Source organism: Fundulus heteroclitus, unplaced genomic scaffold, assembly GCF_011125445.2.
Source record: "Fundulus heteroclitus isolate FHET01 unplaced genomic scaffold, MU-UCD_Fhet_4.1 scaffold_753, whole genome shotgun sequence".
Taxonomy (NCBI): domain Eukaryota; kingdom Metazoa; phylum Chordata; class Actinopteri; order Cyprinodontiformes; family Fundulidae; genus Fundulus; species Fundulus heteroclitus.
The window spans coordinates 17,501-32,036 of NW_023397201.1; the positions used below are offsets into that span (position 1 = coordinate 17,501).

General features: G+C 39.2%; 1 protein-coding gene across 1 annotated transcript in view; it reads right to left on the reverse strand.

Moving 5' to 3' along the window:
* Positions 1–14,536, reverse strand: part of LOC105924068 (sodium/potassium/calcium exchanger 3-like) — a 30,818-nt gene that overhangs the window by 15,545 nt on the left and 737 nt on the right. Inside the window, exon 2 of the mRNA XM_036134158.1 lies at positions 696–806. Coding sequence (XP_035990051.1) covers positions 696–806 — 111 coding nt within the window. The remainder of the gene's footprint in view (positions 1–695; positions 807–14,536) is intronic.

Sequence of the window (14,536 nt, forward strand, 5' to 3'; positions counted from 1 at the left end):
AGAAGTCAGGAAAACTTCCCCCAGACCAATTTAAGAAACTGGTAGACGCCTATAAGAAACGTCTCACTGAAGTTATTTCTACTAAAGGATGTAATGCTAGCAATTAGGAGGTAGGGTGTACTAACTTTTTCCCCAGTTAGAAAACCTTTTTTTGTTGATATCATTCATCAAAAGAAAGTGTTTTTTTGTTGGTTAGATGCAATTAAATCCTGTTTTTTAAAGGCAAATAAAAACAAGTTTAGACATCGATGTGTGAACCAGTTATTTAATGAGGTGCCCAAGCTTTTTTCAAATGACCTTCTATCACCTGCTTAGTTGGATAGTTGTGGGAAAATAAATATTGGAAAAATATAAAACTGAAATTCAGAAATATATACTCAGAATAACATTAATTGGGGGAAAAAAAATCACCTTTTGGTGTTTCTCTTTTTGAGCAATCAACAGTGATTTCAATGTTGACCAAAATTCTCGTGATTGTGATTCTTTCTGCCTGATACACAATGAACAATTTGACCAAAAGGAAAACATCTTGACTTTACAACTTAGCTGTATAAAAACACAAACATCTGTTTGGTTATCATCTGAATAAAATCACATCTAACAAATGCCCGTGTCTCCATTTCCAGCATGGTAAGACAGTGGAGCATTCAGTCGGGAGGTTTTCGACGTCTCTCCAGGTGAAAAGAGTGACTCACCTGCTCGGGGCTCATCCGAGGTCTGGTTGTCTAACTTCTCCTCCATCAACCTGCGTGTCCATCGCAGCAGCTCACCGTTCACGCCTGGCTGAGGCCCGGAGGACTTTGTCTCTATAAAAGAACAGGAGCGGTCATTCTAGGGCAAAGCCAAACACATGCTTACATTCAGTGTGGAGCGATAACCTTAAATCGTTTCAACACAGCATTTATTGATGCCATCAAGGAGCTAAAGGTGAAAACATAGTTCTGACAGTGAAAGCGGCAATCCCAATGAGGTCTGAAAAGTAAACTAGTTGTTGCCGCAATCATTTTCATCTCCTGTTCAAACAATAAATGACAAAATAATGCAAGTCTAGTTTGGAATTCACAGAATCACCTTTATCCCACCTCCAAACAATGCAGCGACAGCTTCATTCACATTTATGTTTGACAAATTTGTTATAATTATTATTTTTTAACTGACTCCTTTGTTTGACTTTGAAACTTTACTTTACCAGGGTTAGCCACAAATTTAAACACTTAGATTAGAGTTATTCCCTATCTTGTATTCCAGAATGAGAGAGATAGCAGCATATCCTCTATAATGATGGACACTCAGCACTACAATCTGTGTTTTCTTTCCTTTTCTTTGTCCTCTGCATTTCACTCCTCAGTAGTTCATCTCCATGTGTGGGTTTCAGTTACTACGGTCTTTTGGGAGGCATAAGCCAGGAAACTCCCCTCAGATAGATCTGCCTCACCATCCCAATTATGGTATAAAAAACACAGACATCCGTATTCACCACCCATTGGGATCTGTTCCACCAAGGTCATGAAGATAAGAGTGATATTTATTATACTCTCCACCACACGGTGCATTGTTAATATAAAGCAGCTTGTCTGTGTCTGCATCGGACGCATTTGGTGATTGCCAGGCGCTGTAGTGTCTCTTTGTACCTCACAGCTCAATGAGCCCATTTCACGGGGGCCAGCGGTCGTGGCCGAGAAGAGACCCGAGGGCTTTCATGTCGAGGCATCAAGAGGAGCTCGACTCGTGTGAAATGAAATTCAAATGGGTTCCTGCCACAGATGGCTCTGCAGCATTTTCCCCACTTCTAACGGGGACGAGTCACCTAGAAGAACATCTTGTCTGGTAATAATACGGTGAGCGGAGGACGTCATGTTTATTCGGTTTCCTGTTTTAGATGCTAATTTTTAGAACAAGCTGAAATCACTGGAGAGAGTAACGGACTCTTTGGGATCAATAGTGGATGAGCTACTCCATACGTTTGTCCCCACTCCAAAAAAAAAAAGAAAAACATGTTCTGGCTCCAAATACAGTAAAGCTGCTGGCTTTCTGAGTAACTGGCTTAGAGAAGAAGCTATTTAAAGATGTCCCATTGGGAACATACAGTCAGATTTTCCTTTATGGTAAATGATTATTAGACGCAGGCATCATTTATAAGAAAGCAAAGGTTTCAAGGGAAATATCTGGAAGAGTCTGTTTTATTACACTCCTTTAAAGGCCCTCACAGCCATGGCTGTAAGTTTTATTGTGCCGGTGAGGCCAAACAGAGTTACCCTCAAGGGTCCGTTGAACTACAGGGGTAAAGTCATTTTCATTTTGTGATGAGTTGTTTACTGCCATGCCTTATTTCTTCTTCTAATTAGCAAATAAAAACACCAATAGAAATAGAGAATCTGTCTGAATAAAAAAAATAAATACTGAATTGAAGACAGATTTTACAACTGCACCAATAGTGCCTCGGATTTATGACCCTTAACCACAATCTTTAATGTACGGTGTCGAGTTTTTATGTGATTGATCGATAAAAAAAGAGCTAATAAATGGGAAGTTGAAGAAAAGTGATTCACAGTCTTCAATGATTTTGACAGATTCAAATCTGAAAAGTGTAGCGCCATTTTTATTCTCTGCCTTTGCTCTGATAGCCCTGGACTAATAAACTCCAGTGCAATTAACTGCCCTCATAGTAAATACAATCCATCTGTTTGTAATTTAATCTCAGTATAAATCCAGCTGTGCTGTGAAGGCTGCAGAGGTCTGTTAAGACCCTTTTACACCGGCTTTACTCTACTCCGCCTGCACTGCTCTGCTTGGTTGGGCTCTGCTCTATTCTACCGATGTTGGTTTTCCACAGACACGGTATAGCCCGGCGGTGGTGAACGCCTCCTGGGCTTCAGCCCTACCTCCAGCCGTCAGTGTTGTGTGCACTGCTGCTATTAAGCATTACTGTGTGACTTTGAAACTTTAAAGAAATCAGCGAGAAACATTAAAGAATTTTTAAAAAGTAAATAAATCATTATACATAATCATACATCTGCTCTAAAGTTTGCCTCATGGAGATACAATTTAGGGCTTTATGAGGAGCTTCTTGTCTCAGCCATGGCAAGAACGATGATAAGGACTTTAAAGTGCAACACCGCACACTTCTGATTGCAGTGAAATTATTTTTACAGGTTGGATATTGGATATTCGCACTACGTTGACTTGGCAGACTGTTCTTTGGGTTAGATGCAGAGAGGAACTGTCCAATTGGGCAGCTCCTCTCCGCCTTCCCCCTCCTACAGTACACAGCGGTTCAATTAGCAATTCTGAACAACTGTTTGAACCAAGCACTGTTTAGAGACAAAACTTAACAGCTTCCAGTGTGTGCAAAATGAAAGAAAGCCTTGGTAAATCTGTGGATCTGATTTAGGTTAAATACAGTGCTTCCGTGTGCTGAAAGCTGAATTGTCCGTTTCTTTTCTTTTGTTTCCTTTAGTAGTGGTTCGTGCATTGTAAATTGTAAAAATATACTTTGGTTTGGCCCACTTTGTTCATGGTGGTCCTAAATATTAATGTTCTTGCTCTTTAGTTTGTTTTCCCTCAGACAAAACCTTCTTGTTTCTCCCTGCTCTGTGGCCAATCATTGAACAGCAGTCTGTTCATGTCACATTTCAGCCCTACTCAGTTGTACTACCTGTACCGGTTGTACCACCTTCTAAGGAGGGATGAAAAAAGTCAGCCCGGTAGGAAAAAAACTGTCATCGAAATGCTCGCAAAGCAGGTGGAGCTGAGTACAAGCGGGCCAAATGGAGCCGGTGTAAAAGAGGCTTTAGAGAACATTAGTGAACAAACAGCATCGGGAAAACCGTAGAAGACAGCAGACAGATCAGGGAGAGAGTTGTGGAGAATTTAAAATGAGGTTAGGTCATAACCCGATATCCCGAGTGTTGGACATCTTGTGCAGCAGGAGAACATTTATCAGGAAAAGCATGATAACTAGGAGCTGCAGGGATCCACAGCTCAGGTGGGAGAACCTGTTGAACGGACAACTATTTTTATGACTTATACTTAGACAAATTTATTTGTCATTTTGTATGCACAGAGTGCGTACAGAATGAAATTTTGTTTGCATACAGCTTGAAAAATCACAGTAAATTGCAGTAAATTACAGTAAATTATGAAAAATATTAAAGGCAAGCTCCAAAGGAGATTAATGTTTGCCAAAAGTTCATGTAGAAGAATGAAGATGTGGTGAAGTGCTGTGGTCATATGACAGCAAGTTGAACTTTTGGCTTCATATACATAGCACTACGCGTGTGTGTGTGTGTGTGTGTGTGTGTGTGTATGAGATGGCAAGCCACACGTGGTAAGATCCACACCATGCTACTAGCTCGCTTCACTTTAGTCTGCTTTGCAGTCAATCCTTCAAATATGTCTTCTCATCCATTATGTTTTCTTTTGTTTACTACATTAGTTTATTTTTTTATCACACTGTCCAATGTTTATAAGCCGTGCACACATATCAATACTGCAAGGTCAAAATTAGGGATGCTACGATATGAGTCGAGGCTTCGAGGCGCGTGTCCAGTAATGGAGGAGGCGTTTCCAGAAAGCGCACACCGGGGCTTGCTTCATTTAAGGGTTTGCTTCATTTGAAGAATTGTGGCTAAGATTTTGGATATAATGTTGATAGCTTTCATAGTAGAGCTTGGATCGACTTTTCATTTCGTTTGGGGACAGTTTGTAAAGTTTAGGTGAGAGGAGGAGCTTGGAGATTGAAGAGAGTGAGGCGATGATGGAGGATGTAGCCAGCTAGGAAGAGGAGGATTTCACCTATCTGGCAATATTTGACTTGATTTCTCCTACTACCATAAGGTAAATCTTATATTCTTAAGATTCATTAGATTTACTTATCAAGAGCTGTATTTTCACTGTTTCTTTATGTATAGGTAAGGTGCAGCTGGCCCAAAAACTGACATCTCTTTGTTAACCTCAGACGAGTTCAACATTGTTGGAGGGTGCCTTTCTTTGCTGTCTCCATTTTATGACGTCGCTGTTGAGCTGTCTGCTGAGGAAAATGTTTCTGCCTCCAAAGTGGTTCCCCTCATAAAATGTTGGAGCAAAGCCTTCAGGAGGATATGATAAAGCCAGGACCAGCACTTTGGAGACCACCTCATCAGGCAACTATGGGAAATGCTTCAGATTTAGCAGACAATGAGCATCCTATCCCGAGCTACTCTCCTTGATTAAACATCTGTGTTCTTTATGCTTTACTGCTTGGCCCCTGACAGTGCGGCAGAAAACTAACACTGCACTTCACCCTGAACAACCTGTTTCCATTGTGAAACATGGTGGTGGCAGCATTATCCTGTTGGGATGGTTTCCTTCAGCATTTGACGGTTGATGAGGAGATGGATAGACTTCAGGAATATTGATCTGGTCAGTTTAGCAGTAGAGGGTGTTGCTTACCTTTGTCACCAGTTTTTAAGGAAATTAACAACAATTGTTAATTAAATTCACATCAGCTTCACTAAAGGGGCAATAATAAGACAACCCTAAAAACAGAAATGGTTTTGCAGGTCGAGTCCAGACTTTTTTCTTTTATTACATTTAATGTTTTTAGACCTCGCATTTTTGACTAAGGTCTATAAATTTGAAGCCTTCTGTGGGTTGATAATTTTCAGTGACATCCTTTTGTTCCTAACACATTACCCATTCCATATCAGTATGGATACCCAGCATGATTTGGTTTCCAACAGAGATTTTATGTGTTTTCAAAGTGTTCTTTTAATTTCTGTGAGCAGTGTATTTAAATGTATACAGTTCTGTAGAAAAATCTCTAAGAGGCTCCAGAAGACTTGAGTATGAGAGCTTAACCTTCCCCCATGACAATGAGCCTTCACATTCAGCCAGAGCTAATGGTTTAGATCAAACTCATGCTGGTGCATTAAGCTAGCCCTGTCAAAGTACAACCCTAGATCCAATTGAGAAATCCTGGCAAGCCTTGAAAAACAATGTACCCGGTCGATGTTTTACAAAAAACAGACAAAAGTTCACTCTCTAGTGTGTCAAACATACCCTTACAGATAGATATAAATCATTGACTCAAATTAACAGAATACAAATGCACACCCGCTTTTTAGACTTGTATTTGTGAAAGAACTGAATAAAAACTATGAATCATTTTCCTTCCACTTTATAAATTACATAGTAACAATATAAGATCCCTAAGAATCCACCTTGTGGTTGTAACGTGACAAAAAGTGAAAAAGTTTAAAGGTTTTAAATACGAGGCACTTTAAATTACTGTCTTCACTTTGACAATGAGCTTTGACACGTACAAGTGTAAAAAGTATTGTTGCAGTGATTATTGGTGTAGATAGCACTCAGATCCTAAAATGTAAATATAGGAGAGAGGTCCCAGAACAACCCGAGATAACATCAGATTAGTAGAGTTTGTATGGAAATAACCTAATCCTGTTATCAAAAGGTGCTTAAAGACTGTAGGTGGAGAAATCCCAACATCAAAGAACATCTTATTATAACACAGCTGCAATAATTCCAGTGATAATTTTGCCAGATTAATAAGGTACCGTGGAATAACTTGTTTTGTGTGATGCAGTAAAGTCAGAAATGCTATAAATCTGTTCGATTAGAGCACGTCCTGAATTTAACCCACTTAATTTAATTTAATTTTACTCTTTAAACCACTAACAGAACAGTAAACTGGAACAGGTTTAAAAAAGGGAAAGTGTGCTTTATTGTGCACAATGAAACATCTCTAGACTGTTACAGAAGTGGTGCTTAGAAATATTAATGTCTAAATCTGTCATCTTTATCTAAGATGAAGGGAACATTAGTTTTCCACCGTCTAGAACAGAAACAGTGTTTAATGTTGTCAGCATGCGTTGACCTGACAGACCAGCTTCCTGTAGACAAACCCCAAACAGGTTCACTGCCCTCACAAGGAAAGGCTAGACTCCATTGTAGTAAATACCCCTAACTCTGACATCTGTAATGCTGGTAGGCATGGTTACATTTGAAACTTGACTCTGTAGACATTACTTTATGGGAACCTCTGCGTTTCAGTCCGGTTCTCTGAGCTCTACTTTCAGACGGCTACCACTGCATCTCCCAAGAGCTTTACACCAACATCATGTTGATTTAAACAAACGTTTAATTTCACATTCAAATAGGCCTGTAACTGTGTTTCCTCCTTAGGAGAAAAAAATATATATACAGATTTGTTTTTTTCCCCCCCAGACGACCACTTTTCAGTGTAGAAGTTGAGCCAAGCAGCACAACACATCCAATCCCATTCATCGTTGCAATAACCGTAAATGCAATACAACAATCATAAAGAGACTACTTTGATCAATGATTTTGATCAAAGTAACATTTCAAACAAAAACATCCTGAATTGCGTGCAGCGATTATGCAACACCACAAGCCTATTTAGGAAGATGCTTATATTGCAGCTGAAGGATCTTTATAGGGAAAGCCTATCGATAATAAAAAGTGCATGTCGTCCAACCCTACCATCAAGATTAGTCAATTTATCTCACTGATTTGGTTGTTCTGTCTGCATAAGCTAAAGATATTTTCATTACACATTTCTAAAAACAAAGTGCCAAAAATCTTCATGTCACACTAACATCCTGGTTGTCAGCAGCAGTACTGAAAAGGAGATGACTGTTTATTTTTGCTTTTCACTGTATGGTCGGCACAACGTGTTGCAACATCTAATTTGTAAGACGGCACCATGCGTTAGCAGCATGGCCCTAATTCCCATGGTTACGGCACTGGATCAACATGATTTTGTCTCTCTTTGTGTTTAAATCAAAGATGGGTGGTGGATTTTCAAGTTGACACAATGTTAGGAAAAAAAGTTTAATATTGGATGAGAAAAAATGACAATGGTAATAACCCAACCAGCAATTCTTCACATAATCATCATGCATTGAGCTGGTGTGATTATATATATTAGGGTAGGAGATGATGGCTCTTTTTTCTTTTTTACTTGAAGAAAAATGTTTTAAACTAGTAAGATCATGCCTTATTTCAGAACAGTCATTACAAAATCTGTTTTTTATAATTGTAATGATCAAAACATCATGACTGAGTTATACAACTTGTACAGTAACAGACCATATTTAGTAAGTTGCCCTGTGATTCAAACGTGTCTTCAAAAAAATTTACTACCTGTTTAACCTTCTGGATATTTTACAGACCAACCAGGACACTAAGTTTCCAACAAAAGAGCAGAACTGAACATAAGGGAACGGATATATTCCAGATGGTTATTATACAAAGCTATTAAAGGTTTTGTGGACATATTTATGGCCTCACAGGTAGATAGCAAAGAACTAAACAAGGACATTTGTCAATATAATAAATGTAAAAGGATTCATCTCATCTGACTGCTTCCTATATGTAAAGTCAGCAATGTGGCACACTAATCTGAATAAAAACATTTTGATTCAAAAAGCATTTAAACCATGTGTTCTGCCAGGTTTAAATACTTTCCCTGCTCATGATGTTCTATTTTTAAGGGGTTATAAACACTAAATATGTACCATATTCAACTTAGACTGAGACTTATTTAATACTTGCCTCCACAGCTGAGAGAAAAATTATGTGACAAGCTCTATGAATAATATATACAAGTAAAACGGATATTCCCTGAAAAGTTCAGCACTGTATAAGAGATTTCTTCAAGAAGAAACTAAAGTAAGCTCTAAAATATGATGCAGAAGATAATTCATTTTCATCATACTGCTTCAAGGTTTTCTAATTTTCAGTCATTTATTGAGATTTTCTGTAGAAGACCAACTCAAGATGCGATGCATGACTTTGAAGTGGAAGGAAAAGATATATGGCTCAACATTTTTTACTTTTAGTTTGAAAAGTGTGACATGCATTAGTATCCAGGCCTTATAAGTCAATACTTTGAAACACCACCTTTCAGTACAATTACAGCTGCAAAGACATTTTTGCCCAAACGTCAATACAAATTTGCCCAAGTTTAGTCAAATGCTCAGTGGAGAGCATTTGTGAACAGCAAATCTCAAGTCCTAATTGAATTTAGATCTGGGCTTTGACTAGACCAACCTATCACATGAATATTATTTGATTTAAACTAACTAAACTAATATAAATATAGCCCAAGCTCTCTTCTGCTTCCCTCTTGCCAGTCTTACAATAAAGGTTCAGTGGACGATTTTTCCGGAAATGTAGGTAAGAAGTCCCTTTATGAATAACTACGCATGTGCAAGACCATCCTACCTTGCTCTTCCGCTCCTCAGGGGGATCGTGTGGAAAAGTCTCCCAGATACAATCTGGTCTTGTTTCTTTCTTCTGAGGCCTTCCTCTTCTTCTCATAAACCTGTCAGACAGTTTTGCTTCTTGTGACTCTCGGCCATTTTCAAACTTTAGAAAATGGTTAAGAGCAGTGGAGCTACAATGATTGAGCGAAACCAAAATTCCTTGGATATATAAGCACTAGAATGCACAGCAAGAGGCAACTAGGAAGGAACGGGCATGCACAGTGGCATTATGTGAGCATGTCACATTGATTGGCATGTGGGACAATCAATGCATAAGAGGAGCCCACTGGAACTCGAAGCCAAAAGAATATCGTCCACTATACCTTCACTGCAAAAACGGATCTAAAAATAAGTAAAATGTTCTTAAAGTTAGTGTATTTATCCTTGATTTGAGCAGGTAAATAAGATTATTTGCCAATGGAATGAGTATTTTGACCCCTAAAATAAGATAATTAGACATCCTGCACTTGAAATAAGATGATGGAGATGAATTGTTCCTATTTTAAGTGCAAAAATCTTATTCTATTGGCAGATAATCTTATTTACCTGCTCAAATCAAGGACAAACATACTCATTTTAAGAACATTTTACTTATTTTAAGTTCTGTTTTTGCAGTGTTTAAGGCCAGATCTGTGCAGGTTTTCTATTAACAGACTCTCCTACCCAAGCTGTGGATCTGTGCAGCTCCTCAAGAGTCCAACAAGGGCCACAAAGCTCCTTGAGAGCATTAATACATCTTTTTTTCCATTGGTATCTACTTGTTTGAAATATTGTTTTATAATTTAACCCTGCAGCAAACTGCTCCATATCTTTCTACCAGACATGTCAGCGGTGTTCCTTGGTCTTGAGGATGCCATTTGGTCTCTCACATCCTCCAACAGACCCCTGAGGCCTTCACAGAAAGCTGGATAATATTGCACACTCGGGGACTCTATTTGCTAATCGGACAACTTCAGAAGGCAGTCGGTTGTGATTTATTTTATTTAGAGGCGCTAGAGTAAAGAGCTCTGACTCAAAATTAAAATCATGTATCTTTTCTCTTCCACTTCGTGATCATGCTACCTTGTTTTACTCATTAAAACAAAATACCCTGAAGCTTGGGATTGCAACGTCACAAAACGTGAACAAGTTTAAGGGGAACAAACACTTTTCTACTAAACTGTATATAAACTATCAGGTTGATTATATTTCTGGTTAGAATTGCATTACATAACAAGTAATCTTCATCTTGAAGATTGAACATACTGTACTGAATCTTGAGACAAAGAGCAAGCTTTCTAATCTTCAATCTCTAATCTGTAGTCGGGTTGTATGCCCAGGTGGTTTGAGGAAGAAAATGTAGATAACCCTTATTCTTTCAAACGGCGTTACATAAAGTTTTTTTTTTATTGGGCTTAGTGGCTCGTTCAGTTAACGTTAAACATTTCTACCTTTTTGTCTCTGCAGCCTTGTCTACCTTAAAGGCTTTTAAGCATCCAAATCTACTGTAGCATTTATGTACTGTTAACTATGACAATCGGAGCTCCTGATTGTAAAAAGAAAAAAGGCTTAGACGTGGATAGCCATAAATGGCAAGTAAAGCTGTGTTATTGCGGACGCAGCAGCATGTCGAATATTTTCCAGCATTGTGCTGCCTGTCACCATTACAATCAGCAGACCACTACCTTAGCCAAAGCGCTCCCCAAAGGTTTTAGCCGAGCAGCTTTGGTCTGTGTTCAAGAGAACCTCTTCAGGTTGATGGCACACTCATAATTTAAAGGTGAAGCATAAATATTAATGACGCGGCTCATTCAACGGGACACTCTTCCGCGAGGGGATGGCACGCAGCAGAAAGCGGGACGAAGCCCAAATGTGAATCGTGACACACTCCACGCAGGAAAGGAAAAGTTCAACGATTCGAATCTGCACACTCCACACGGGAAGCGAGGAGGAAAATGGTGCTGAAGCATCTGCTGAGGGTGTGTGTGTGTGTGTGTGTGACAGTGTGTGACCACATCAGCAAAGGCGACGACGAGATGACGAGCTGGAGGAGAGTGAGGGGGTGGGGTGATGCCTTTAGGGGCATCTCTGCCACATTACGCGGAACCAACACATCTCTCTTGTTTTTTGCACAATAGATGTGGGTCTTTGCTTTTAATTCTGCCATCGTATCTGATCAAATATCTGTCGTTTTATTAATTCGACTAAAAACGATACACGGTTTCAATGGGATCTACAACCTATTTCTGTTGAAAATCTTTAATATTTAGCTCATAGACAACACAAATAAAGATATAAACCATGAACCATAAAGTAGAGCACAACACCTTAACAGCCGCTGAGCATTTTGACAGTTTAAGAGCAGAAAGCTGCGAGCAGTTTGTTTCTGTTTTTGATCTACCTTTCAGCAACATTTGCACCATAACGGATTGCAATTATCATCACAATTTCAAAGTTTCAATGTCGCAATCATATATTTGGTCGGTTGGATGGATTCGTTTTGTCTTTCTTTGCCCATCCCTGACTCAGTGGTTTCTAAAATCCTTCCTAACCCCACTGCAAAATAGGTTTGGTGTCAACATTTAATCATTGCACAGGCGTTTAAAAATAAGAAAATACACAATGACGGTTTTAACAGTTAAATAAAGCTAATGTTATAAAGATTTTATTCAAATTCAAGCCACTCACAGTTGAAGGATGTGTCCAAATAGGGGGATATACCATCTCCTGGACTTAGTCTTGGGCTCCATCCTAATATATATAATCAGAGTTCCTAACTCCTGCTCCTAGCTCCTGTTCCTGACCATATAGGCTCCTTCTCCAACTTTCTTCCTTACCACACTATTCAGACAGCACTTGTCATGGTTATTGCTGATGCACTTCCGCCTTGGCTAGAGTCCTTACCCAATGGAGGTGTAAGGATGGAGCCTACATCTTCTACAGGTCATGTCAGCAGCATCTGAGGGCCCATGTAGTCCTAAATGATTTTTTATTAGGCCTATAGTAACTTAGATCAACTTATAAACCAACGGAAGTAAGGAACAGGAAAATCCTCTTTTAGCATTTTCATGATGCACTAGCACTTGATCAGTCCTTTAGAGAAACTAGATGATCTGAGTGAGTTGACTATTTAGAAAATTATACATTTTATTACCTTAGCCTGAATTTGCCATCCTTACCAATCCCTGACAAATCAACCGTTTGGTCAAGCATGCTTTAAATAAATCAAACATGTTTTGAGTTCTTATCTTGCATGAATGGTCATAATTCTGTTTGGTAAGACCTTTATTATCAATATATGTTAAAAACATATTCAAACCTTTTTAAGGTTTACCCAAAAACAGTCATGACGCAATGCTTGATTTTCTTGTTTTTGAGTTCCTGGTTGTAGGAGGGAAAGATGAACCTAACATGCATAGTCCCAGTGACATCTGGATGATCATTTGAGCATTACGTACTTCCACCAAATGGTAGAGATGGCTTGATCAGTTTGAGTTTGGTTAGACACTCCCTTCTTTAAAATTTAGTGACTCAAAACTTGGTCAACCAAATGGTTGATCAGGCAGTTAAAGGGACAAGAGCACACCTTGCAAATCTGGTGTGATCTCAGATACCTGATGCAACCAATCAAATGCTTCTCTGACTGCATCGGGTATGCTTGACACATAACACCGTTTGATTGCATATTAGAAATACTGTCCAAACGGGAATTGTCCAAAACGTTCAGAGAAGACAAGTTCAATGCCTGAACCTCAAGACATACACCCCTTCTGACCCAAAAGCATAACAGAAGTCACCTTTCAGCTATGCTCATAACTATATAAACAAGCCATGGAGATTTTGGGAAGCACTTTCTGCGAAGCAATAAATCCAAACTTAAATTTTCTGAGTCAGTCGTATGTCTTAAGAGGGGAAAAAATAGAGCAAACTGTCTACAGCGAAGCACGGTGGTGGCTCAGCTCTGGGGAAACGTTTCTTCCTCTGCCACTAGAAGCCTGATTTAATGATACGTCTTAAGCATACGCCTACACCTTTCTCCTGGGTTAATGGAAAGACAAACTTGCTTGTTCAGATATTTTTCCCAATCGTGAAAACAAGTATAGTCGAGGCACATGGGACAAAAAGGAGTGCCACCCATCACTCTAATAAAGGTAATGCACAATAAAACTACAATATTGAGTATAGATGATAACAACATGTACCTGAAATCAGGGGCGGTTCGAGACAGGAGTTATGGCCCCTGTACTAAAGACATAACATCAAATACCCTTAAAAACTTAAAAACCATAACTGATTGGTCACTTTGACCAATTTTATTTTTTACCTATACAGTTTTACTCTAACAAGGATTAAAAAAATTAAGCCGTTTGACATTTAGCTTCAGTCGTATTGAGCTGGGTTTACAGTTTTCATCTGCTAGATCAGGGGCCTGAAATCTGCAGTTCCAGAGCTTAATATTACTAAACTGTTAAAATATTGTTTCATTGTTTCGTTCGTTTGTTCTGTGCGCCTATAAAAAAAACACTGCCCCAACCTAGGGCCCCTGTTAAATTTGGTCTAGAGCCGCCACTGCCTGAAATACGGGTATACGATTTTACCAGTAATGGTAGTTATTAGTAAAGTTGTTTATCTGAATTCCATTTTCAGAAATTGAAAACTCTGTGTAAAGTGTACATCTCCGGGGGCTATATTTATCAGACCAGTTTATCAGATATTAGACTACCTCTTGTTATTAAAGTCCATTGTGGGTATTTTAAGGATAAAAACAGTTTGTTCAAGGGGGGGTTGCCTCTAGCGTGCCTAGTCATAGTCAGCTTGTCCTCTGAGCTAAAGATAATGCCCAGCCTACACCCCTAGTGATTGGATTTACACATGCCACAGTTTGTGCCCGCTTTGTATGATCAACAATCTGTCACCTCCCTGCAGGGTGAACACAGTCAATCATCCCAAGAAGCACAGACAGACAGACAAACAGACAGACAGACAGAGGAAAAGAGAGACTGAGAGATGGGCTGCGGTCATATTAGGGAAAAAACGTAGGAATATATCCTACAACAGGGCGAGCACCAGAGAATTAGATCTAAACTATCTCGCAAGCTCAGCTTTATTTGAAGGTTATAAATTGAAGCAGTGTGGGAATAAAAGAGGATTCCCTAACAGCATAAGCCACCTGAACACAGCACGGGGTACAATAATTTGAGGACGTCTTCAAAAGGAGATAGTGACTTACCTCTGAGATGTGCCTGTCCTATAGCAGGGATGATTTATTC